At 55.3% G+C, this 24409-nt stretch overlaps 4 protein-coding genes across 5 annotated transcripts; 2 read left to right on the plus strand and 2 right to left on the minus strand.

Annotated features, from left to right (window-relative positions):
- Window positions 1-6174: 6174 nt before the first annotated feature.
- Window positions 6175-10270, minus strand: LOC119711562 (peroxisomal membrane protein 11B-like). The gene is made up of 4 exons (XM_038161929.1): window positions 9982-10270; window positions 9712-9827; window positions 8097-8298; window positions 6175-6572 (listed from the first exon to the last, which is right to left on the minus strand). The coding sequence occupies exons 1-4, from the start codon at window positions 10101-10103 to the stop codon at window positions 6203-6205; spliced, it is 810 nt and encodes a 269-aa protein (XP_038017857.1). The 5' UTR covers window positions 10104-10270; the 3' UTR covers window positions 6175-6202.
- A 269-nt stretch (window positions 10271-10539) lies between these two features.
- Window positions 10540-17974, plus strand: LOC119711647 (LIX1-like protein). Of its 2 annotated transcripts, XR_005259745.1 has the most exons (7): window positions 10573-10864; window positions 11448-11611; window positions 13488-13628; window positions 14236-14331; window positions 15134-15211; window positions 15974-16417; window positions 16610-17974. XR_005259745.1 is itself a non-coding variant. In XM_038162082.1 (6 exons), exons 1-6 carry the CDS (start codon window positions 10573-10575, stop codon window positions 16214-16216), a joined length of 1014 nt encoding a protein of 337 aa, XP_038018010.1. In that variant the 5' UTR covers window positions 10540-10572; the 3' UTR covers window positions 16217-17974. The 2 variants fall into 2 exon arrangements, 1 of the variants encoding a protein (XP_038018010.1); XM_038162082.1 differs by having other exon boundaries at window positions 10540-10864; window positions 15974-17974.
- A 378-nt stretch (window positions 17975-18352) lies between these two features.
- RBM8A (RNA binding motif protein 8A) lies at window positions 18353-23045 on the plus strand. Its single transcript, XM_038162083.1, has 6 exons — window positions 18353-18452; window positions 19543-19602; window positions 19700-19777; window positions 20907-21043; window positions 21608-21744; window positions 22656-23045. The coding sequence occupies exons 1-6, from the start codon at window positions 18386-18388 to the stop codon at window positions 22699-22701; spliced, it is 525 nt and encodes a 174-aa protein (XP_038018011.1). The 5' UTR covers window positions 18353-18385; the 3' UTR covers window positions 22702-23045.
- Window positions 22768-24409, minus strand: ANKRD34A (ankyrin repeat domain 34A; the record flags this gene model as incomplete). The annotated part of the gene is made up of 1 exon (XM_038161725.1): window positions 22768-24409. A coding segment is annotated over one exon (894 nt), but the record flags the coding sequence as incomplete, so codon positions are not given.

Raw genomic sequence — 24409 nt, forward strand, 5'->3', positions numbered from 1 at the left:
CATTAAAAAATAAGATTTTTCCCATTAAAAAATAAGATTTTTCCCATTAAAATTAAGATTTTCCCATTAAAAAATATGATTTTCCCATTAAAAATAAGATTTTTCCCATTAAAATTAAGATTTTCCCATTAAAAAATATGATTTTCCCATTAAAAATAAGATTTTTCCCATTAAAAAATAAGATTTTCCCATTAAAAATAAGATTTTTCCCATTTAAAAATAAGATTTTTCCCATTTAAAAATAAGATTTTCCCATTAAAAAATAAGATTTTCCCATTAAAAAATAAGATTTTTCCCATTAAAAAATAAGATTTTCCCATTAAAAATAAGATTTTTCCCATTAAAATTAAGATTTTCCCATTAAAAATATGATTTTCCCATTAAAAATATGATTTTTCCCATTTAAAAATATGATTTTCCCATTAAAAATAAGATTTTTCCCATTAAAATTAAGATTTTTCCCATTTAAAAATATGATTTTCCCATTAAAAATAAGATTTTTCCCATTAAAAAATAAGATTTTCCCATTAAAAATAAGATTTTTCCCATTAAAAATAAGATTTTCCCACTAAAAATAAGATTTTTCCCATTAAAAATAAGATTTTCCCATTAAAAAATATGATTTTCCCATTAAAAATAAGATTTTTCCCATTTAAAAATAAGATTTTTCCCATTTAAAAATATGATTTTCCCATTAAAAATAAGATTTTCCCATTTAAAAATATGATTTTCCCATTAAAAATATGATTTTTCCTACTAAAAATAAGATTTTTCCCATTAAAAATAAGATTTTCCCATTAAAACCGGGTTTTAGTTCCTCTTACAAATTCCCCTTCCCACCTTGAGCCCGACCTAAATCTGGAGTTTCCCCTTGAGCCCGGCCTAAATCCAAAGGGATTTTGGTGTTTTTCTCCCTCAAAAAATTAAATTAAATGGGGGGAAATGACCAAAAACGGGTCGGTTTTAAAGGGATTTTGGTGTTTTCTCCCTCCAAAATTAAATTAAATGGGGGGAAATGACCAAAACTGGTCGGTTTTAAAGGGATTTTGGTGTTTTCTCCCTCAAAAAATTAAATTAAATGGGGGGAAATGACCAAAACTGGTCAGGTTTTAATGGATTTTGGTGTTTTCTCCCTCAAAAAATTAAATTAAATGGGGGGAAATGACCAAAACTGGTCAGGTTTTAATGGATTTTGGTGTTTTCTCCCTCAAAAAATTAAATTAAATGGGGGGAAATGACCAAAACTGGTCAGGTTTTAATGGATTTTGGTGTTTTCTCCCTCAAAAAATTAAATTAAATGGGGGGAAATGACCAAAACTGGTCGGTTTTAATCCCAAAATCCCCCAGAAATTCAGAGAGAGGCGCGAGGGAGGAACCCCACGTGGCTGCCCCCGGATTATTCCAACCCCAATCCCATCCTAGAGCTCAATCCCAATCCCGATCCCAATTTTAGCCCCGAATTGCCCCAAATAAATGGATTTTTTGGGGGTTACCTGGGAGCAGGAGCAGCGCCAGGAGCAGCCCCCGGCTCCCCACGCCCCGCATGGCCGCAGCTCCAGCTCGGACTCCGAGCAGCACAAAATTTTTTCTTTTTTGGGGTTTTTTTTTCCTCTTTTTTTTTCCGTTTATTTTCCCTCCTCCTTCGTCTTCAATTGGCTGCTAAAAATAAATGCGGTTTTGGACGGGGGGGAGGCGAAATTTCAAGGGAAAAAAAACCAGGCAAAGTGGTAAAAACCAGGGAAAAAAGAGAGGGGAGAAGGGAGGAGGTGGGTGCAGGATTTTTTGGGGGTCCTGGGTGTTCGAAGGGGATTTTTCCTTTTTTTTAATGGGAAATTGAGTGGGAAAAATCTGAATTTCTCCCACACAGAACCTGGGTGTTCGCTGTGGGGACAGGCAGGAGGGGACGGGGTGGAAAAAGGGGTTTTGGTTTGGGTTTGGGCGGATTTTGGGTGGATTTTGGGTGGATTTTGGGTGGATTTTGGGCTGCCACGTCCTCCCGGTGACACTGCCACCAGCCGGGCTGAGTTTAAAAAAAAAAAAAAAAAAAAAAAAAAAGGGGGAAAAAAAAAATGAAAAGGAAAAAAAAAAAAAAAAAAGGGAAAAAAATTCCAACTCGGCGATTTAGGACAGAGGGAAACTTGTGCTGCCAGAGGTTGTGGGATGGGCTGGAATTTTCAGGAGGAATTAAAAATAAAAAACCAACCCAAGGAATGAGGAGAAAACCAGAAAAAAAACAGACAAACAGCGACTGTGCAGCTCCAGACGGCCCCGCCCCGGCGGGACACGGGGAAACTGAGGCACGGGGCCAGTCCAGCCCAGCAGTGCCAGCCCAGTGCTCCCAGTCCAGCCCAGTAGCACCAGTGCAGCATTCCCAGTCCATCCCAGTGTCCCCAGTCCATCCCAGTGCTCCCAGCCCAGTATTCCCAGTCCATCCCAGTGCTCCCAGTCCAGCCCAGTAGCACCAGTGCAGCATTCCCAGTCCAGCCCAGTGCTCCCAGTCCAGCCCAGCATTCCCAGTCCATCCCAGTGCCCCCAGTCCAGCGCTCCCAGTCCAGCCCAGTGCTCCCAGTCCAGCCCAGTGCTCCCAGTCCAGCCCAGCAGTGCCAGTGCAGCATTCCCAGTCCAGCCCAGTGTCCCCAGTCCAGCGCTCCCAGTCCAGCCCAGTGCCCCCAGTCCAGCATTCCCAGCCCATCCCAGTGTCCCCAGTCCATCCCAGTGTCCCCAGTCCATCCCAATGCCCCCAGTCCAGCATTCCCAGCCCATCCCAGTGTCCCCAGTCCATCCCAGTGCTCCCAGCCCAGTATTCCCAGTCCATCCCAGTGCTCCCAGTCCAGCCCAGCAGTGCCAGTGCAGCACTCCCAGTCCATCCCAGTGCTCCCAGTCCAGCATTCCCAGTCCATCCCAGTGCCCCCAGTCCAGCATTCCCAGTCCAGTCCAACAGTGCCAGTCCAGCATTCCCAGTTCCACCCAGTGCCCCCAGTCCATCCCAGTGCCCCCATCCCAGCATTCCCAGTCCATCCCAGTGCCCCCAGTTCAGCATTCCCACTACCCCCCCAGTGTCCCCAGTCCAGCATTCCCAGTCCATCCCAGTGCCCCCAGTTCAGGGGCAGGCTTAGGTGGGCATCAGGACCAGGTTTAGCATCAGAACTGGGTTTAGGGGGGCACCAGCCCCGGGTTCATGATCAGAGCCAGGTTTGGGGAGCACCAGAACCAGGCTCCTTATCAGAACCGGGTTCCTTATCAGACCCAGGTTCCTTATCAGACCCAGGTTCATTATCAGACCCAGGTTCATTATCAGACCCAGGTTCATTATCAGCCCCGGGTTCCTTATCAGACCCAGGTTCATGATCAGCCCCGGGTTTGGGGGCACCAGAACCAGGTTCCTTATCAGAACTGGGTTCATTATCAGACCCAGGTTCATTATCAGACCCAGGTTTTGGGGGGACACCAGCCCCGGGTTCTCCCCCCCAGGGTGCTGGCTGCTGAAGCAGGGAACGGGCACAGCCCCAGGGCTCCAGGAGTGTTTGAGGCAGTGTCGGCTGCACTTTAATAATTAAATTATTCCTTAATTACACTGCGGGATCCCCCGGATTCCCACGCAATTCCCACGCACCGCTCCGAAGCCCACAACGCCAGCTTTGCCCAAAAAAAACCCAGATGGGCCCAGGAGTGCAGGATGGAGCTCCCAAAAATCCTCCAAAGCAATTCCTGCTCTCCCGGGGACAACCTGCCGCTGGAATTTCATCACTTGGGCCCCCAAAAAACCCTTCAAAGCAATTCCTGCTCTCCCGGGGACAACCTGCTGCTGGAATTTCATCACTTGGGCCCCCAAAAAATCCTCCAAAGCAATTCCTGCTCTCCCGGGGACAACCTGCTGCTGGGATTTCATCATTTGGGCCCCCAAAAAATCCTTCAAACCTATTTCTTGCTGTCCCAGGGACAACCTGCTGCTGGAATTTCATAATTCCCAGCTCCCAAAAGCCCTTCCAAGAGGATATTCCTGCTCTCCCAGGACACATCCAGGGACAATCTGCCTCTGGAATTTAATTTGGAGCTCCTAAAAACCCTTCAAACCTGCCCTCCCAAGGAAAATCTGCCTGTGGAATTTCATAATTCCCAGCTCCCAAAAATTCCTGCTCTCCCAGGGACAATCTGCCTCTGGAATTTCATCATTTGGAGCTCCCCAAAGCCATGGATTTATTCCCGATACCCATTCTCCTCTCCCTGCACTCAGATTTTTTTTTTTTTGTTTTTATAAAGCAGGAAAATTGTCCGAACAATCTGGGGTTGGAGACATGACCTGGCACCGGAATCACCCCAACCCCACGGCTTTATCCCCCCAAAAAACACGAGGAGCCTCCAGAAATCCACATTTTCCAGCCCAAATCCCCATTTTCCAGCCCCAAATCCCCCACATTTTCCAGCCCCAAATCCCCACATTTTCCAGCCCCAAATCCCCATTTTCCGGCCCCAAATCCCCCACATTTTCCGGCCCCAAATCCTCCACATTTTCCAGCCCCAAATCCCCACATTCTCCACCCCAAATCCCACATTTTCCAGCCCCAAATCCCCCACATTCTCCACCCCAAATCCCACATTTTCCAGCCCCAAATCCCCACATTCTCCACCCCAAATCCCACATTTTCCAGCCCCAAATCCCCCACATTTTCCAGCCCAAATCCCCACATTTTCCGGCCCCAAATCTCCCACATTTTCCAGCCCAAATCCCCCACATTTTCCAGCCCCAAATCCCCACATTCTTCACCCCAAATCCCACATTTTCCAGCCCCAAATCCCCACATTCTCCACCCCAAATCCCACATTTTCCGGCCCCAAATCCCCCACATTTTCCGGCCCCAAATCCCCCACATTTTCCGGCCCCAAATCCCCCACATTTTCCGGCCCCAAATCCCCCACATTTTCCGGCCCCAAATCCCCCACATTTTCCGGCCCCAAATCCCCCACATTTTCCGGCCCCAAATCCCCCACATTTTCCGGCCCCAAATCCCCCACATTTTCCAGCCCCAAATCCCCACATTCTCCACCCCAAATCCCCACATTCTCCACCCCAAATCCCACATTCTCCAGCCCCAAATCCCCACATTTTCCACCCCAAATCCCCACATTTTCCACCCCAAATCCCCACATTTTCCAGCCCCAAATCCCACATTCTCCACCCCAAATCCCCCCATTTTCCGGCCCCAAATCTTCCTGGTTAGCCGGCTCCATTTGAAAGGCTCTTCTCAGACAGAAATGAGGAATGTTGAATCCCTACTTTTTCCCTAAAATTCCTGGAAAAGTCGATGGGGAAAAAAAAACCCCCACATTTTGGGAGCTGATGTCCCTGTGGGATCCAATGCTGGGAACCCCGTGGCTCCAAGGAGTCGGGAATGATGGGGATGGCACCGGCCAGTCCCTTCCAGACCTCAATTTTGGGATGAACCCCCAAAATTCCCAAAATTCCCAAGGATAACTACGGCTTCAGCTTGAGCCAGGGGTGCAGGATGGTGAGGATGGAGAGCACGGAGGAGCTGAGCCCACAGAACCCCACATTTTCCAGCCCCAACCCCACATTTTCCAGCTCCAAATAGTCCCTGTTAGCTGGTTCTATGTGAAAGCCTCTTCCCAAAAAGGGGGGAACACTGAGCCCCCAAAATTCCTGGAAAAGTCAATGGGAAAAATGGGAAAAAACCAACAGCTGACGTCCCTGTGGGATCCAATGCTGGGAACCCCGTGGCTCCAAGGAGTCGGGAACGATGGGGATGGCACCGACCAGTCCCTTCCAGACCTCAATTTTGGGATAAACCCCCAAAATTCCCAAAATTCCCCAAATTCCCAAGGACAACTACGGCTTCAGCTTGAGCCAGGGGTGCAGGATGGTGAGGATGGAGAGCACGGAGGAGCTGAGCCCACAGAACCCCACATTTTCCAGCCCCAACCCCCATTTTCCAGCCCTGTTAGCTGGTTCCATGTGAAAGCCTCTTCCCAAAAAGGGGGAACACTGAGCCCCTAAAATTCCTGGAAAAGTCAATGGGAAAAAAAAAACCACATTTTGGGAGCTGACGTCCCTGTGGGATCCAATGCTGGGAACCCCGTGGCTCCAAGGAGTCGGGAATGATGGGGATGGCACCAGTCCCTCCAGAGCCGTCACAACAACAGTTTTGGGATGAACCCCCAAAATTCCCAAAATTCCCAAGGACAACTACGGCTTCAGCTTGAGCCAGGGGTGCAGGATGGTGAGGATGGAGAGCACGGAGGAGCTGAGCCCGCAGAACCCCACGACCGCGGGGCTGCTCCGGCACAGCCCCAGCCTCTCCAGAGGGATCACCAGGTCGCAGGCGTTCCTCAGCAGGTCCAGCAGCAGCGGCGGGTTGTCCCTCAGCACCTGCAGCAGGAGCCGCAGCTGGAGCTGCAGCTGGAGCCGCAGGCGCTGCATCCTGCCCTCGGCCCGCGGCCCGGCGCTGCTCTCCGGGCTCCTGCCGCGCCTCCGGGCCGCCTCGGCGCGCTCCAGCAGCAGCCGCACCTCGTAGGCGTCCCTGCTGAGGTTCACCAGCAGAGCGAAGAGGTAATACCTGGGGAGAGCGGGGAGGGAAACGGGAATCGGGGGAAGAGGCAGCACAGGGGCCTGGATGGGACCGGCAGCCCCGGAGACGGGATGGGAACTGGGGGGAATGGGAACTGTGGGGCATGGGAGCTGGGGGGATGGGAACTGGAGGGGAATGGAAATGGGAACCGGGGGGAATGGGAACTGGGGGGAATGGGAACTGGGGGGAATGGGAACTGGGGGGAATGGGAACTGGGGGGAATGGGAACTGGGGGGATGGGAACCGGGGGGAATGGGAACCGGGGGGAATGGGAACTGGGGGAATGGGAACTGGGGGGAATGGAAATGGGAACTGGGGGAATGGAAATGGGAACTGGGGGGAATGGGAACTGGGGGGAATGGAAATGGGAACTGGGGGGAATGGGAACTGTGGGGGATGGGAACTGGGGGGAATGGGAACTGGGGGGATGGGAACTGGGGGGATGGGAACTGGGGGGATGGGAACTGGGGGGAATGGGAACTGGGGGGGAATGGAAATGGGAACTGGGGGAATGGGAACTGGGGGGGAATGGAAATGGGAACTGGGGGGGATGGGAACTGGGGGGGAATGGAAATGGGAACTGGGGGGGATGGGAACTGGGGGAATGGAAATGGGAACTGGGGGGAATGGGAACTGGGGGGGAATGGGAACTGGGGGGGAATGGGAACTGGGGGGGAATGGGAACTGGGGGGGAATGGGAACTGGGGGGGAATGGGAACTGGGGGGGAATGGGAACTGGGGGGGAATGGGAACTGGGGGGGAATGGGAACTGGGGGGGAATGGGAACTGGGGGGGAATGGGAACTGGGGGGGAATGGGAACTGTGGGGAATGGAAACTGTGGGGAATGGAAACTGTGGGGAATGGGAATGGAAACTGGGGGGAATGGAAACTGGGGGGAATGGAAACTGGGGGGAATGGAAACTGGGGGGAATGGGAATGGGAACTGGGGGGGAATGGGAACTGGGGGGAATGGAAATGGGAACTGGGGGAAATGGAAAAGGCACTTCGGCTCTCCCATGGGATTGCAGTCCTCATTCTCTCCCAGGGGATTCCATTCCCTGCTCTTCCTCAGAAATCCTATTCCCTGCTCTCCCTTGGGAGTTCCATTCCCTGCTCTCCCTCGGGAATCCTATTCCTTGGCCTCCCTTGGGAATTCCACTCCTTACTTTCCCCAGAGGAACCCCATTCCCTGTCCTCCCTTGGGAATTCCATTCCCTGCTCTCCCCAGGGGAACCCCCATCCCTTGCTCTCCCTCAGGAGCTCCATCTTCCATCCTCCCTTGGGAATTCCATCATTTCTTTTCCCCAGGGGAACCCCATTCCCTGCTCTCCCTCAGGAGCTTCACTCCCTGCTCTCCCTCAGGAGCTTCACTCCCTGCTCTCCCTCAGGAACCCCATTCCCAGCTCTCCCTCGGGAACCCCATTCCTCATTCTCCCCAGGGGACCCCCGTTCCCTGCCCACCCCACTCACCGGAGGGGCCTTTCCCCGCGTGCCCCCGGCCCCTGTCTCACCTGAAGGCCCTCTGGCTCCACTTGTCGGTGGCGAGGCCGGGCAGGACGCCGCTCCTGCCTGCCCACAGCACGTTGTCACAGGCCAGGAACAGCGCCCGGTTCAGGTGGGACAGGGTGAGGCAGAAGCGCAGCACGGGGTCGGGGAGGTGCAGCGAGCGCTGGGCACCCCCCAGAGCCTCAGCCGAGCCCCCCAAACGCAGCACTGCGGGAGAGGGGACAGCGGGGGGGTCACCGGGGGTGTGAGACCCCAAAAAACCCTCCTCAGAACCGCCCTGAACCCCCAAACGCAGCACTGCGGGAGAGGGGACACGAGGGAGGGGTGAGACCCCAAAATCCCCCTCAGAACTGTCCTGAACCCCCCCAAATGCAGCACTGCGGGAGAGGGGACACGAGGGAGGGGTGAGACCCCAAAATCCCCCTCAGAACTGTCCTGAACCCCCCCAAATGCAGCACTGCGGGAGAGGGGACATGAGGGAGGGGTGAGACCCCAAAATCCCCCTCAGAACCACCCTGAACCCCCCCAAATGCAGCACTGCGGGAGAGGGGACAGCAGGGGGGTCACCGGGGCTGTGAGACCCCAAAATCCCCCTCAGAACCGCCCTCAATCCCCCAAACGCAGCACTGCGGGAGAGGGGAATGAGGGAGGGGTGAGACCCCAAAATCCCCCTCAGAACCACCCTCAACCCCCCCAAACGCAGCACTGCGGGAGAGGGGACACCGGGGGGGTCACTGGGGCTGTGAGACCCCAAAATCCCCCTCAGAACTGTCCTGAACCCCCCCAAACGCAGCACTGCGGGAGAGGGGACAGCAGGGGGGTCACTGGGGCTGTGAGACCCCAAAATCCCCTTCAGAACCGCCCTGAACCCCCCCAAACGCAGCACTGCGGGAGAGGGGACACCGGGGGGGTCACCGGGGGTGTGAGACCCCAAAATGTCCCCTCAAAACCACCCTGACTCCCCCCCCAGAGCCCCCCCAAACGCAGCACTGCATGAGGGGGACACCAGGGGATGTGAGACCCCAAAATGCCCCCTCAGAATCGCCCTGGACACCCCCAAACGCAGCACTGCAGGAGGGGGGACAGTAGGGGGGTCACTGGGGGTGTGAGACCCCAAAATGTCCCCTCAAAACCACTCTGACCCTCCCCCAGCACCTCAGTCGAGCCCCCCAAGTTTAGCATTGCAGGAGGGGGAAAACCAGGGGATGTGAGACCCCCAAAACCCCCCCTCAGAACCACCCTTGACCCCCCCAGCCGAGCCCCCCAAGCTCAGCACTGCATGAGGAGGACACCGGGGGGTGTGAGACCCCAAAACCCCCCCTCAAAACCCCCCTGTCCCCCCCCCCCCAAATGCAGCACTGCAGGAGGGGGACACCAGGGGATGTGAGACCCCAAAACCCCCCCTGAAAACCACCCTGGAAGCCCCCAGCCGAGCCCCCCAAGCTCAGCACTGCATGAGGGGGACACCAGGGGATGTGGGACCCCAATCCCCCCCTTAGAACCGCCCTGTTCCCCCCAGCCGAGCCCCCCAAGCTCAGCACTGCATGAGGGGGACACCGGGGGATGTGGGACCCCAATCCCCCCTCAGACCCCCCCTCAGACCCCCCCCGGCCCGCTCACGCTTGCGGCCCAGGCTCAGGTGAGCCTCCAGGTGCTGCAGGCGGCTCAGGGTCCCGGAGCTGCCCCCGGAGCGGCTCAGCGCGGCCCCGGCCAGGACACAGGCGTACTGGGCGGCCCTGGGGACAACGAGGGAGTCACGGCGGGGCACCGGGGACATCACCCCGGTGCCTCCCGTTCTCCGGGATCTCCTCTAGGCCCACCCGCCGCCCCCCGGGATTTTGGGAGCTCCGTGATCCCCTCCCCGAGCCTCCCCTGCCCGCGGGGCGGCACCTGAGGAGGCGCTCCCGGGCCTGGCTCTGGGCGCTGAAGCGCACCCAGGCCTCCATGGCGGGGCCCGGTACCGAGCCCGGTACGGCAGCGTCACTTCCGGTACGGCGGCGGCTCCTTCTCATTGGCTGAGCGCGGAGCCGCCCGCTCCGACCAAAACAGAGCCCGTGAATGGGCGACAGGCGTAATGTCCGCCTCTGAATCAGTGCCGAAGAGCTTGATTGGTTTATTTCGCCATTAATTGCTTCTCCCGATCAATAAGAGCGCGGCTGTCAGCCCGCACCGTCACCTCTGCGTGTTTGTGATTCCTGCATTTTGATTCGTTTCTTTATCCGTCAATCGAGGAATTCCGCAATGTGATTGGATAGCGTCCCCCAAATCCCCGCCTCCTTACCGCCCCGGGACCACACACCGCTATTTGTGTTAGTGGGTGAGAGCGCCGCGCCCTGACCCCGCCCCCCGAGCGCGCACCGCGTTCTGATTGGCCTGCTGATTCTTTCCCCGCCTCCCCCTCCCCGATCCGGCGCTCCTATTGGTCGGCTGTGCGCGGAGCGGCGCTGATTGACAGCGCGGCGCTGAGGAGGGAGCGCGGCGATGGAGGCGGTGCGGGCGCAGCGGCTGCAGCCCGGGGTGGGCACCGGGCCCCGCGGGGCTCGGCCCGGCCTCACCGGGGCCCCCGCGGCGCTCGGACCCGCACCGGCAGCGGGATTGGGGCCGGGGCTGGGGCTGCCGCCGCCGCCGCCGCCGCTGGGGCTGCAGGGCCCCCCCGCGCCCCCCGGGACGGCGGCCGGGGCCGGGGCCGGGGCCGGGCCGCCCGCGGTGCTGCGGGAGGCGGTGGAGGCCGTGGTGCGGAGCTTCGCCAAGCACACGCAGGGCTACGGCCGCGGTGAGCGGGGCCGGGGGGAGCCGGGGATGCCGGGCTGGAGGGGGATCGATTTTCTCTTATTCCCTTTTTTCACTTTTCCTTATTTCCGTGTCCCTTTTCCTTATTTCCGTGTCCCTTTTCCTTAATTCCATGCCCCATTTCCTTCCTTCTGTCCTTCCTCACCCCCTTCTCCTTCCTCCCTTCTCCTTTTCCTTCTTTCCATGCCCCAATTCCTTCCTTCCTTCCTTCCTTCCTTCCTTCCTTCCTTCCTTCCTTCCTTCCTTCCCCCCCTTCCTTCCTTCCTTCCTTCCTTCCTTCCTTCCCCCCTTCCTTCCTCCCTTCCCCCCTTTTCCTTCTTTCCATCCCCCAATTCCCTTCTTTCCTTCCTCACCCCCTTTTCCCTATTTCCATGGCCAAATTCCTTCTTCCCATGCCCCGTTTCCTTCCTTCCTCACCCCCTTTTCCTCATTCCCATGCCCCATTCCCTCATTCCCATGCCCCAATTCCTCATTCCCATGCCCCATTCCCTCATTCCCATGCCCCATTCCCTCATTCCCGTGCCCCAATCCCTTCTCTCCCTGCCCCGCTCCCGTTCCCCGGGCAGTGAACGTGGTGGAGGCGCTGCAGGAGTTCTGGCAGATGAAGCAATCCCGCGGGGCCGAGCTTCGCAACGGCGCCCTGGTTCTCTACGAGATGGTGCCGGCCGCCAGCCCCCCCTACGTCTGCTATGTCACCCTGCCCGGGGGCAGCTGCTTCGGCAGCTTCCAGGTACGATCCGCACCCCGGGAATGCTCCTCCCGGACCCCTCCGGCAGCGTTTCCCAAATATCTCCTCCCCGCTGGGCGTTCTCCTCCCCGCGTCTGCCTCCAAAGCTCTGTGGTTGCAAGGAGGTTTAGTTGCGAGTTGTTCCTGGGCTGTGAATCCCCAGCAGGCGCCCATCTGGGAAGGTTTGGATGTGGATTGTGGGGTTTTGGTGTCCTTTATTCCCTGTTCTGGTCACTTACAACTTAGTGCTGAGGGAGGAGAGGAGATATCAGGGGAAACTGTTGGATCTGATCTTCCTTCTCCTTCCCAGGATGTGATCCTTCCCAGGATTTGATCCTTCCTTTTCCTTTTCCTCCCCAGGATTAGATCCTTCGTTCTCCTTCCCAGGATTTGATCCTTCCTTTTCCTTGCCAGGATTAGATCCCCTTTCTTCTCCTTCCCAGGATGTGATCCTTCCTTTTCCTTCTCCTTCCCAGGATTAGATCCTTCCTTTTCTTTCTCATGATGTGATCCTTCTTTTTCCTTCTCCATCCCAGGATTTGATCCTTCCCAGGATTAAATCTTTCCTCCTCCTTTCCAGGATTAGATCCTTCCTTTTCCTTCCCAGGATCAGATCCTTCGTTCCCAAGATTTGATCCTCCCCAGGATTTGATCCCTTCTTCTCCTTCCTGGGATTTCATCCTTCCTTCTCCTTCCCAAAATTAGATCCTTCCTTCTCCTCCCCAGGATTAGGCAGAACCTTAAACTGGCAGAGGAATATTCCACTGCTGGAGCTCAGGATTTGTCCCAAAACCTCTCCTGCGGATGCCAAAACTCTGGGAATCAAATCAGAGCGTTGGATCACGAGGACCCTAAACACCATCCACTTCCAGCCCTGTGACATCCCACTGGAGGGATCCATTCCTTCACCCTCCTGGGAAAACTCTGACCCAAATCCCTCACCGAGGAGATGAAAGTCCCCAAAGATCCATCAAGTCCTGGCTGTGTTCCAAATTCTTTCCTGCCACTGGGAAACGGATCCAAAGGAAAGAATTCCAGCAGTCCCAGGGTCATTCCACACCAAAATCCTGGAATTGGAGGGGAAAACTCTGACCCAAATCCCTCACCAAGGAGATTAAAGTCCCGTCAGGTCCTGGCTGTGTTCCAGATTCTTTCCTGCCCTTCCTCTTGGTTGGGAAAATGGATCCAAGGGAAACGATCCCAGCAGCCCCAGGGTCGTTCCACACCAAAATTCTGGAATTTGGGAACACTTTGGATCTGTAAAAATTAATTAGATTAAATTAATTAATTATTAATGCAGTGGGAGGTTCTATTAATTAATTATTAATGCAGTGGGAGGTTCTGAACCTCTTCTGGTTCTGTCCTCAAATCCTGGTCTCTGGGGGGAATTTGGGAACACCTGGGGTCTGAAAAATTGAATGAAATTAAATTAATCACCAATGCAACAGGAGGTTCTGAACCTCTTTTGGTTCTATCCCAAAATCCTGATCTCTTGGGGGAAAATAGGATCAATTTGGGTCTGAGGTAATTAATTAAAGATTGCAATGGGAGATTCTGAACCTGTTCTGTCCCAAAATCCTGGAATTTGGGAAGAGTTTGGGTCTGAGGTAATTAATTAAACAATTAAATGGGAGGTTCTGACCCTGTTTGGTTCTGTCCCAAAATCCTGGAATTTGGGGGGAATTTGCCAACACTTTGTGCCTGAAGAAATGAATTAAATCCAATTAATCACCAGCGCAACGGGCGGTTCCGGTCCTGGGGGTGTGATTTCCTGACTGCCCCCCTCAGCCCCCGCTGCCGGTGCTCTGGGGGGGGCGTGGGGATGCTGGGGGTGTCCCCAGCGTGGCCGTGTGTCCCCAGCGTGGCCGTGTGTCCCCAGTTCTGTCCCACCAAGGCCGAGGCGCGCCGCAGCGCCGCCAAGATCGCGCTGATGAACTCCGTGTTCAACGAGCACCCCTCGCGCCGCATCACCGACGACTTCATCGAGAAGAGCGTCTCCGAGGCCCTGGCGTCCTTCAACGTGAGCGTGGGGGTCTTCTCTGGGCTTTTTTTTGGGTCAGATTAAGCCATTTTCTGACCCTGAGATGGGGCAATTCAGAGGCGTTTTAAAAGATTTTATTCCGTTTTCGGTCTCGTGTGTAGGGTGAGGCAGTAGAGACAAATGTAAATTCACGTCATCACAATCAGAAGCTAATTATTCCTAATTTTTAAACTTATTTCTAATTTCCAAACTTATTTCTAGTCCCATTTTCAGTCTCATGTGTAGGGTAAGACAGTACAGATGTTATAATTCACGCCATCACAATCAGAAGCAAATTATTTCGAATTTCTAAATTTATTTCTAGTTTCCAAACTTGTTTCTAATTCCATGCAAAACAGATGGTTAAAAAACACCAGCTGCAGGTTGTTTTTAATACTTAGCTGCCATTGTTTATCTCCAGCTCCCTAAAGTTTCTCAGGTTGACTCTGGGAAAACTTATTTATTTTCTCTCTGTCCGACCAGGCTGTCACATCCACACGTGACACCTCAGCCTGGCATCAGGCTCTCCTGAATCCCACTGGAAATTCCAGGATTGGGAATTCCCAGGAATGGGAATGGCGGCTCCATGTCTGGAATTTCTCTGCAGGGCAACCGAGAAGAGGCAGATAATCCCAACACTGGGATCGGGGCCTTCCGCTTCATGCTGGAGTCCAACAAGGGAAAATCCATGCTGGAATTCCAGGTGCTGTGTCCAGTTTGTGCTGATCCTGCTCCTCTTCACTCTTGGTTTGGTTAAGGGGTGTTTGGGTTGGTCTCCCAGGTGTATCTTTAGTTTTTTTCCATGGGGAATGAACTCAGGGTTTCCTTCTGATTCTGATCGGATTCGGGGTAATTCCAGACCCTTGGAATTGTGTTTCTCACTGCCACTGTGACATTTCCAAATGTCCCAATTGCAGTAGTCCTGTTAATCAGTGGGATCCATCCCTGAAAACGGGGGAGAAGGAGCTCCCACCAGATGGGAAGGTGTTTCCCCCAAGGACTGGTGGTGTCGTGACCCCAAACCACAGCCTCGTATCCCACTGGGATGTGGGAAGAACATCCGGATAATGGGAATTCTGAGCTGCCAAGGGAAGGTTCTGGAACGTGGATCAGAATTAGGAGAACAGCTGGGAACGGAGCATCTGCTCTCATGCAAATACAGACATATATATATTTATAGATATACTTTATAAATATATTATATAGATGTATTTACCTGTATTTGTAAAGTGAATATTCTCTTAGTGACCCCCCCAGTTTAGAGAGTCGCTGCATTTCATTTTAAATGTGGAATCCCCTAATGAGGTGCCTAAATCACTATATTCTGTCAGCCTGCTGCTGTGGGTACCGCCAGCATTTATGAGAGTTTCTTCACATGCATTAAAGAATATTTTATGGTACCGACCTTCCAGAACGCAGAAGTGGAAGTCACCCAGCTCTGAGCAATCCCAGCACATGCAGAAATAGTGGATTTGTGTTTTAAACCCTCCCTGTTGCCCTCCCAGGAGCTGATGACAGTTTTCCAGCTGCTGCACTGGAATGGGAGCCTGAAGGCCATGAGGGAACGTCAGTGCTCACGCCAGGTGAGTCCCAACTCCATCCCGCTGCTGCTTCCCATTCCTGAGCTTCCCCTGGTGCCTCGTGGAGGACAGATGGTCCAAATCTCAGGCCCAAGAGCATAAACAATATGGACTGAAGAGAGAAAACAAGAAAAATGGGATTTCGTGGGCTGGAGCTGTAATTGGACAATTAACTTTGATATGCAAATAGAGCGGAACTTATAAAAGTGAGAGACCCTGTGACCAGGTGTCCATTTTGTGACCATTTTGGGTCTATCTTGGGTTCATTTTGTGACCATTTTGGTTCATCTTGGGTTCATTTTGTGACCATTTTGGGTTCATTTTGTGGCTATTTTGGGTCTGTTTTGAGTTCATTTTGTGACCATCTTGGGTTCATTTTGTGACCATTTTGGTTCATCTTGGGTTCATTTTGTGTCCATTTTGTGACACATCTTGGGTTCATTTTGTGACCATTTTGGGTCCATTTTGTGGCTATTTTGGGTCTGTTTTGAGTTCATTTTGTGACCATCTTGGGTTCATTTTGTGACCATTTTGGTTCAACTTGGGTGTAGCCCTGGCTGGGCTCTCGCACTGCCCAAGGTGCATCCATTGAGGATGTCCTTTTAATAAATCCCTACTTTATTAATTAACTCTGTCCAACCTCTCTCCTAGCTCAGCCTTCACAAAGCATCATTCCCTTAAGATTTCTCCCCAGTTTTAACAATTGCATCCCATGACGTTTTTTTCCCAGCCTTTTAACAATGCTTTGCCTCCCATTCCCACCAGGAGGTCCTGGCTCACTACTCCCACCGTGCTCTGGACGATGACATCCGAAACCAGATGGCCCTGGACTGGGTGAACCGGGAGCAGAACATTCCAGGAGCCCTTTCCCGGGAGCTGGCGGCCACCGAGCGCGAGCTGGACGAGGCCCGGCTGGCCGGGAAGGAGCTGAGGTTTCACAAGGAGAAGAAGGACATCCTGCTGCTGGCAGCTGGCCAGCTGGGCTCAGCGCACTCCTCTGGCTGCTGAGCCCCAAATCCCACCCCTGGTGATCCCAAAACCCTTTCCCCAGTCCCGGCCCGTTTGCACATTTAGAAGAAATTTGGGGGAAAAGGTCCTGAATGGGCTTTAGCAAGTTTCATCCTGGTTTTTAGAGCTGCTCCTCATTCCCTCATTCCTCCTTTCAGGGCTCCTTATTCCCTAGGGAACTTTTTACTTTTAGGGAAAAAGGTCCTGAATGGATTTTAGCAGTTTTATCCTGGTTTTTAGAGCTACTTCTCATTCCCTCATCACTCCCCTGAGAGCTCCTTATTCCCCAGGGAACTTTTTACACTCCTCTGGTTGCTGAACCCCAAAATCCCGCCCCTGGTGATCCCCAAATCCCAGCCCGTTTGCACATCTAGAAGAAATTTAGGGGAAAAGGTCCTGAATGGGTTTTAGCAGTTTCATCCTGGTTTTTAGAGCTGCTCCTCATTCCCTCATCACTCCCTTGAGAGCTCCTTATTCCCTAGGGAACGTTTTATTCCCTCATAATCCCTACAGATTTTTTCCTGTCCCTCATTTTCGGGGTTCAAATCCCAGGCTTTGTCCCCTCCTCACTCCATCGTTGCTGGAGCAGTTGGGATTCCATGGAATCCAGTGTTTCTTCTGGAAAAACCCATTGGATCCCCTCCCTCCTGCAGCAGAAAGGGATCAATTAGAGCTCCTTGATGAGCTCCTTAATTGAATGAGTGGATGCCAAGGCCTGCAATATCCAGATTTAATTTTGGAATTAAATCGAGGATCAGCCTGCAGCATTCCAGTCCCAAGCACAGCAGGATCTGCAGTTCCCACCTTGGAATTGCCCTGTCTGGAGCCAAACATCAGCATTGGAAGGTTGGAAAAGTCTTGGAGAGTTTGTGGATGAGGGAGGGATTTGCACTAATCATTCCTTATCCCTTGTATCCATATGGAATTTAGACTATATTTAGCTTTAAAAACCCCTTTTATGGCATGGAATTGTTCGGACAGCTACGAGTTCACCCAAGAAAATGGAAATTTATCCATGGAAATTTCCATCTTACTCCCCTTTTCCCCAGCAGACCGGGAGTACAAACTGAATTCCGAGCCAGAATTCCTTTTTCATCCCAGCTTAGACCTTTTCCCACCTCTTATCCCCTTAAACCCTGCGGATTCCACTGTTCCCACCCTCCTTCTTCCCTCTGCCTGACCACAGGATATTCCAGCAATAATCATTGTTTTAGGATAAAATTGGAATAATTCCATTATCTGTAGGTACCCCGTTTTTATATCCACATCCTAACGAGCTTATTTTGGGGGTTTATATATTTTTTATACTTTCTACAAACACTATTAACATTTGATGTCGCTGGAAATTGGATTTTAAAAGGGATGGGGTGAGGGTTGTGGGGTGTAATTTTCCTGAAGTATTGGAAAAATTTGATTTAGGGATAACATGGAGTTAATCCTACAATTTATTCTGCACATAAGGGAATCCTTGAAGCTCCTCCCAGTTCTTTATGCTCCAGATAAACGAATCTGGGAGGACTTTTGGAGTTCCATCACTGTGGAAGTAAAATAATAAAAATAAAAGGGAAAAAAAACGGATATTCCATTGCTTGCGGGATCAAGGAGAATGTTTGGAGGCTCCTGATCTCCATGGAAGTCATAAAATTAACAAAATTCAAATTTTCTGAGTACAGAGAAAGTCATGCTCCTTGAGGCAGTGGAATTACGGGATAAACACTGCTGTGGATTTTCTACAATAAACCCAGCGATTTTGGTTAACTCTGGTGCTCTTGCTCATTTTTTGGGGGGGCCAGTTGTGCTGTAAAACTGCTTTGAGTCGTGTTGGTATGGGGTTTGAAATTCCCGGGGTTCAAAACCTGGGGTTCGACATTCCTGCAGTTCAAAATTCCCGGGGTTCGAAATTCCCAGGGTTTAAAATTCCCGGGGTTTAAAATTCCTGCGGTTCAAAATTCCGGGGCAAAAAGAACCAGCGCGACCTTCTCAAAATGGCGGCAAGACGCAGTGACCCTCTCAACATGGCGGAACCGGGCACTTCCGCCCGGGCCCTTCCCAACATGGCCGCGCCCGTGTTTCCGCCATACGCCTTTCCCAACATGGCCGCGCCGGTACTTCCGCCGCATCCCTCTCTCTTCCGGCGCGCTCCCGGCGTGCCCCGCTGCTCTCGGCAAGATGGCGGACGTGCTGGATCTTCATGAGGCGGGCGGGGAGGATTTCGCTATGGACGAGGACGGGGACGGTGAGCGCGGGGCTGCGGCGGTACCGTCCGGCCCCGAGCGGCCCCGCCGACCGATCCGGCCGGGTCCCGGCTCAGCGGAGCCGCTCCCGCCGCCTCCGGCCGCGTCGGCCTCAGGGAGAGCGCGGGCCCGGGCCGGGGGTTGCTGTGGTTGCCGGGGGGTTCCTGCCCGGTGCTGGGGGGTCTCTCCTGGCGCGGGGGGTCACTCCCGGTACGGGAGATGGGTGCTGCCGTCCGTTCCCGCTCCGTGGGGTTATGGGGGGACTCTGGGGGTGCTGTCCGGCCCGGGGGTGTCATTCCCATCACGGGGAGACCGTCCTGGCTTGCCTGGGGGTGGCCCTGCTTGGACCGGGGGGTCCTGCCCAGCCCAGGGGTCATTCCCAGGGGTCATTCCCATCCCAGTGGTCATTCCCAGGGGTCATTCCCAGCCCAGGGGTCATTCCCAGGGGGTTCATTCCCATCCCAGGGGTCATTCCCAGGGGATTCATTCCTATCCCAGGGGTCATTCCCAGCCCCTCCTATCCCAGTGGTCATTCCCAGCCCAGTGGTCATTCTCAGGGGGGTCATTCCCAGGGGATTCATTCCCATCCCAGGGGTCATTCCCACGGGTTTCATTCCCATCCCAGGGGTCATTCCCAGGGGGTTCATTCCCCTCCCAGGGTCATTCCCACCCCAGTGGTCATTCCCAGCCCCTCCTATCCCAGTGGTCATTCCCACCCCAGGGTCATTCCCAGGGGGTTCATTCCCAGGGGGTTCATTCCCCTCCCAGGGTCATTCCCACCCCAGTGGTCATTCCCAGCCCCTCCTATCCCAGTGGTCGTTCCCCTCCCAGTGGTCATTCCCATCTCAGAGGTCATTCCCAGCCCCTCCTATCCCAGGGTCATTCCCAGGGGGTTCATTCCCGGCCCAGGGTCATTCCCAGCCCAGGGGGTTCATTCCCAGCCCAGGGGGTTCATTCCCAGCCCAGGGGGTTCATTCCCAGCCCAGGGGGTTCATTCCCGGCCCAGGGTCATTCCCAGCCGGACTGAGGGGTCCCTGTCCCTCTGGGGGGGCTCCCTGCTCCTGCTGACCCCCGACCCCCCAATGCCCCCAGAGAGCATCCACAAGCTGAAGGAAAAGGCCAAGAAGCGGAAGGGCCGCGGCTTCGGCTCAGGTGAGGCCCCAGAACACCCCCAAACCCCTTCCCTGGCCCTCGGGGTGACCCCTGGAGTTTGGGGGTCCCGCTCTTCCCCCCTGGTTTGTTTTTCCAGAGGAGGGGTCCCGCGCGCGGGTGCGCGAAGATTACGACAGCGTGGAGCAGGACGGGGACGAGCCGGGGCCGCAGAGATGTGAGGGGACCCGGGGGCTCTGGGAGGGGTCTGCCGCCCTGCTGGGACCACCCCTTCCCTTCCATTCCCAGGATTTATTTAGGCTGGGACCATCCCTTCCCATTCCCATTCCCAGGACTTATTTAGGCTGGGACCATCCCTTCCCTTCCCAATCCCAGGATTTATTTAGGCTGGGACCATCCCTTCCCATTCCCATTCCCAGGATTTAATTTAGGCTGGGACAATCCCTTCCCTCATTCCCAGGATCTATTTTAGGGCACCCCAGTTCCATATCCCCTTCCCAAGGTGGGGATTTGGGGCTCTGCAGCCCTGCTGGGACCATCCCTTCCCCTCTCTCATTCCCAGGATTTTATTTAGGCTGGAACAATCCCTTCCATTCCCATTCCCAGGATTTATTTAGGCTGGGACCATCCCTTCCCCTCTCTCATTCCCAGGATTTATTTAGGCTGGGACCATCCCTTCCCCTCTCTCATTCCCAGGACTTAATTCAGGCTGGGACAATCCCTTCCCATCCCTTCCCCTCTCTCATTCCCAGGATTTAATAGAGGCTGGAACAATCCCTTCCGTTCCCATTCCCAGGATTTATTTAGGCTGGGACAATCCCTTCCCTCATTCCCAGGCTGGGACAATCCCTTCCCATTCCCAGGGTTTATTTTAGGTGGATCAATCCCTTCCCTCATCCCCAGGATTTATTTCAGGTGGAACAATCCCTTCCCTCATCCCCAGGGTTTGTTTTAGGGCCAGCCCCAGCTCCGTATCCCCTTCCCGGGATGGGGACTTTGGGGGAGCTGCTCCTTCCTGAGAGCCCCGTGGCATCCCAAGTGTCCCCAGGGCACCTTCCCCATGGGAAATGGGAGCTGGCTTTGGGCTCAGCCTTGCTGGGATGAGCTTTCCCCAGCCCAAATTTCCTTTTCCTTGCTGAAAAAGGAGTGGTTTTGGGGTGACAATTCCATTTTTACTGGGGACCCACCCCAGCAAGCAGGAGGGACTGGGGATGATTCTTCCCCACCTTCCCAGCATCACTTTTGGCTCAACCCCCAACTGGGGGGCTCCGTGTCCCCTCTCCCCAAGGATTTTGGGGGGCAGAGCTGCGTCCCCAGCGTTGTGACCCCCCCTTTTCCCTGGCCAGCCGTGGAGGGCTGGATCCTCTTTGTGACGGGCGTGCACGAGGAGGCCACGGAGGAGGACGTGCACGACAGATTCGCTGAATTCGGGGAGATCAAAAACATCCACCTGAACCTGGACCGGCGCACGGGCTACCTGAAGGTGGGCAGGGGGCGTTTTGGGGACCCCCCCCAGCTCCATCTCAGCCTCCTTTGGTGCACCCCCAAAGCTGAGCTCATTTTGGGGGTTATGGGAATATCTGCAGCTCAAAATTGATTGACTGGGAGGCCCCTGCACCCCAAAACTGAGCTGGGGGTGGGCTGGGAGCTGGATTCCCCCAGTGCCTGGGGCGTTCCCAGTCCTAAATTTGGGGTGTCAGGGGGTCTGTGCACCCCAAATTTGAGTTCCCACAGTGCCTGGGCTCATTCCCAATCTTAAACCTGGGGTGTCAGGGGGTTCATACACCCCAAACCTGAGCTGGGCTCATTCCTGTTCCTAAACCTGGGGTGCCCAGGGGGTCTGTGCCCCCCAAACCTGAGCTGGGCTCATTCCCATCCCTAAACCTGGGGTGTCGGGGGGTCTGTGCCCCCCAAACCCGAGTTCCCCTGGCGTGTGTCCCATTCCCAATCCTAAACCCGGGGTGTCGGGGGGTCTGTGCCCCCCAAACCCGAGTTCCCCTGGCGTGTGTCCCGTTCCCAATCCCGTTCCTGGCCCGTTCCACCCCAGGGCTACACGCTGGTGGAGTACGAGACGTACAAGGAGGCGCAGGCAGCCATGGAGGGGCTCAACGGGCAGGAGCTGATGGGGCAGCCCGTCAGCGTGGACTGGTGCTTCGTCAGGGGCCCCCCCAAGGGCAAGAGGAGGTGAGGGGATTCCCGGGAATTCCTGGGAATTCCAGGCGCTGGCGATGGGAGGGACTTGGGGGAATTCCACGCACTGTTACGCGGGTGGCGGGGTTCAAATAGGGGTAAACACCCCAAAATGCCTGTTTTCTGTACCCCTTTCTTCCCTCCTTTTTCCCCATTTCTTGTACCCTTTTCCCATTCTTCTCCCCCATTTCCTGCACTCTTTCCCCTTCATTTCCCCTTTTCCCTCCACTTTTCCTCTTTCCTCCCCTTTTTCCTTTATCTTCCTTTACTTTCCCCATTCCCTTTCTGCCTTCTTCCCACTTGCTTCCCTTTCCCCTTTCTCTCCTTACATTCCCCATACCCTTACCCTTTTTCCCCCCCTTTTTCCCCCCCTTTTCCCCCCCTTCTTCCCCCCCTTTTCCCCCCCCTTTTCCCCCCCCTTTTCCCCCCCTTTCCCCCCCCTTTTCCCCCTCCTTTTTCCCCCTCCTTTTTCCCCCTCCTTTTTCCCCCTCCTTTTCCCCCTCCTTTTCCCCCTCCTTTTCCCCCTCCTTTTCCCCCTCCTTTTCCCCCTCCTTTTCCCCCTCCTTTTCCCCCTCCTTTTCCCCCTCCTTTCCCCCCCCTTTTCCCCCTTTTCCCCCCTTTTTTCCCCCTTTTCCCTTTCCTTCCCCCCCCTTCCCCCCCTTTCCCCCCCCTTTCCCCCCCCTTTCCCCCCCTTTTCCCCCTTTTCCCCCCCTTTTCCCTTTCCTTCCCCCCCTTTTCCCCCCTTTTTTCCCCCTTTTTCCTTTCCTTCCCCCCCTTTTCCCCCCCTTTTTTCCCCCTTTTTCCCTTTCCTTTTTCCCCCTTTCCCCCCCCCCCCCTTTCCCCCCCTTTTTCCCTTTCCTTTCCCCTTTATCCCCTTTCCCTTCCCAATTTTCCCTCTCTTCCAGGGGCGGGCGCCGGCGCAGCCGCAGTCCGGACCGGCGCCGCCGATGATGGATCCAAACCCGCCCCCCTTGCTGCTCCACCTCCAAACTGGGGGGAAACTGAGGCAAACCGGGCTCTGCACACAGCCCGGGGGAGCCAGAGCAGCTCCAGCCCCCGGGCAAATGTGGCTTTTATGGAATTTTATTGTTTTCAAAGGACAAGTATGAGGGAAGCAGCAGTTTTGGAGGCTCAGGGGGGATTTCCCTCGGGTTTGGGGGATCCCTCCCAGCTCCCCCGTCCCAGAACATCCTGGGAGTTTTTTTCCATGCCCCAGGCAAATCTCCTGAATTTCACATGGTATTTATCCCACCGGGCATTCCTTGTTTTGTGTCAAATAACAACATTTTCTCTAAGTTTGTCTTCTTTGTCCTTCGTTAAAGCTCCCGTGCCCCTTTCCCTCAAATCCCTCCCCATCCAAGCTGTGGATCCCCAAGGATCCTGGGGATCCCTCCCAGCCTGGCAGGAGAACAACTCAGGTCTTAAAAATCCTCCTTTTTTCCTTAAAACTGGCACGGGGGTGCCACAGCTGTGCCCCCAGATGTGCCCACCGCCCCCCACTCACGGCCGCTGAGCTGCGCCGGGGCCTTTAATGCCAGAGCCTGGGGGAAAAGCTGCTGGGAGGATGAGGCAGGAGCGGGAGGGGGACTCTGGGGGTGCCTCAGAGTTGGGGTGCACCCGCCAGCTCCCCGAATTCGGGCTCGTGCAGTTTGTGCCGACAGAGAGATGGAGGAGTTGACCCTCAGCAGGGTTCGGAGCAGGGCGAGGCCTTCCCCGAGAGCTCTCGGGTTTGGGGAGGGGTCTCCAGAGCCCTGAGGGGGGGTCCCTAAGAGCCAGGCTCGGGGGCCAGCCCCCCGCAGAAAGCGCCGAGGTGCCGCAGCGCCTCGGGCTGCATGGAGTGCCGGCGGAGCAGCGCTCGGGGCGGCAGCGGCGGCAGCAGCCCGGCCCTGCCCGGCCCGGGGGGCTCCAGCGGCAGCGTTCCGGAGCCGCGGCGCTCCAGCAGCCCCGCCGGGTGCCGCAGCGGCCCGGGAGGGGTGCCGAGCTCGGGGTTGGGGGGATCCCGCCGCAGCGGTTTGCCCCGCGGAGCATCGGGAGCCCAGCGGCCCGGGGTGGGCGCGGGGGGCGCCCGTTCTGCCCAGGCGGCTCCCGGCAGCCCCGAGACCTCGCGTCCCTCCACGCTGTGCCGGCGCAGCCGCAGCCCCTCCAGCCCCGCTGCCAGCCGCTCCGGGGGCACCGATGTCCCTTCCAGCGGCCCCTCGGAACCCCACGACCCTTCCGAGGGTCCCCGCGTCCCCTCCGGGGGTCCCCGCATCTCATCTAAGGCTCTCCGCGCTCCCTCTGGGGGTCTCTGGGTCCCCTCCGGGCTCCCCTCCGAGCGTCCCCCGCGCATCCCCTCCACCCCCGGCACCGCCAGCCCCCACGGCTCCGAGTTCAGCCTCTTCAGCTGCCGCTTGGGCCCGGCCCGGGCCGGTTCTGGGGCGGGCGGGAAGCGGAACACGTCGCGCTCCTCGTCCCTCCCGCCGGCTCCCGGCGGCGACGCCGCCGCCCGCACCTGCACCTGCGACGGGGACGCGCACAGAGCGGGCGACGGCGGCGAGTTCAGGTACTGCCGGGTGGTCTTGGTGCCTCGGGGCGACGTGGCCGAGGTGATGATGATGACATCGCGCCCGCGCTCCCGACACGCGTCCAGCAGCACCTGCAGCGTGTCCCGCTCGCCGCT

This window comes from Motacilla alba, chromosome 25, assembly GCF_015832195.1.
Source record: "Motacilla alba alba isolate MOTALB_02 chromosome 25, Motacilla_alba_V1.0_pri, whole genome shotgun sequence".
Classification (NCBI taxonomy): domain Eukaryota; kingdom Metazoa; phylum Chordata; class Aves; order Passeriformes; family Motacillidae; genus Motacilla; species Motacilla alba.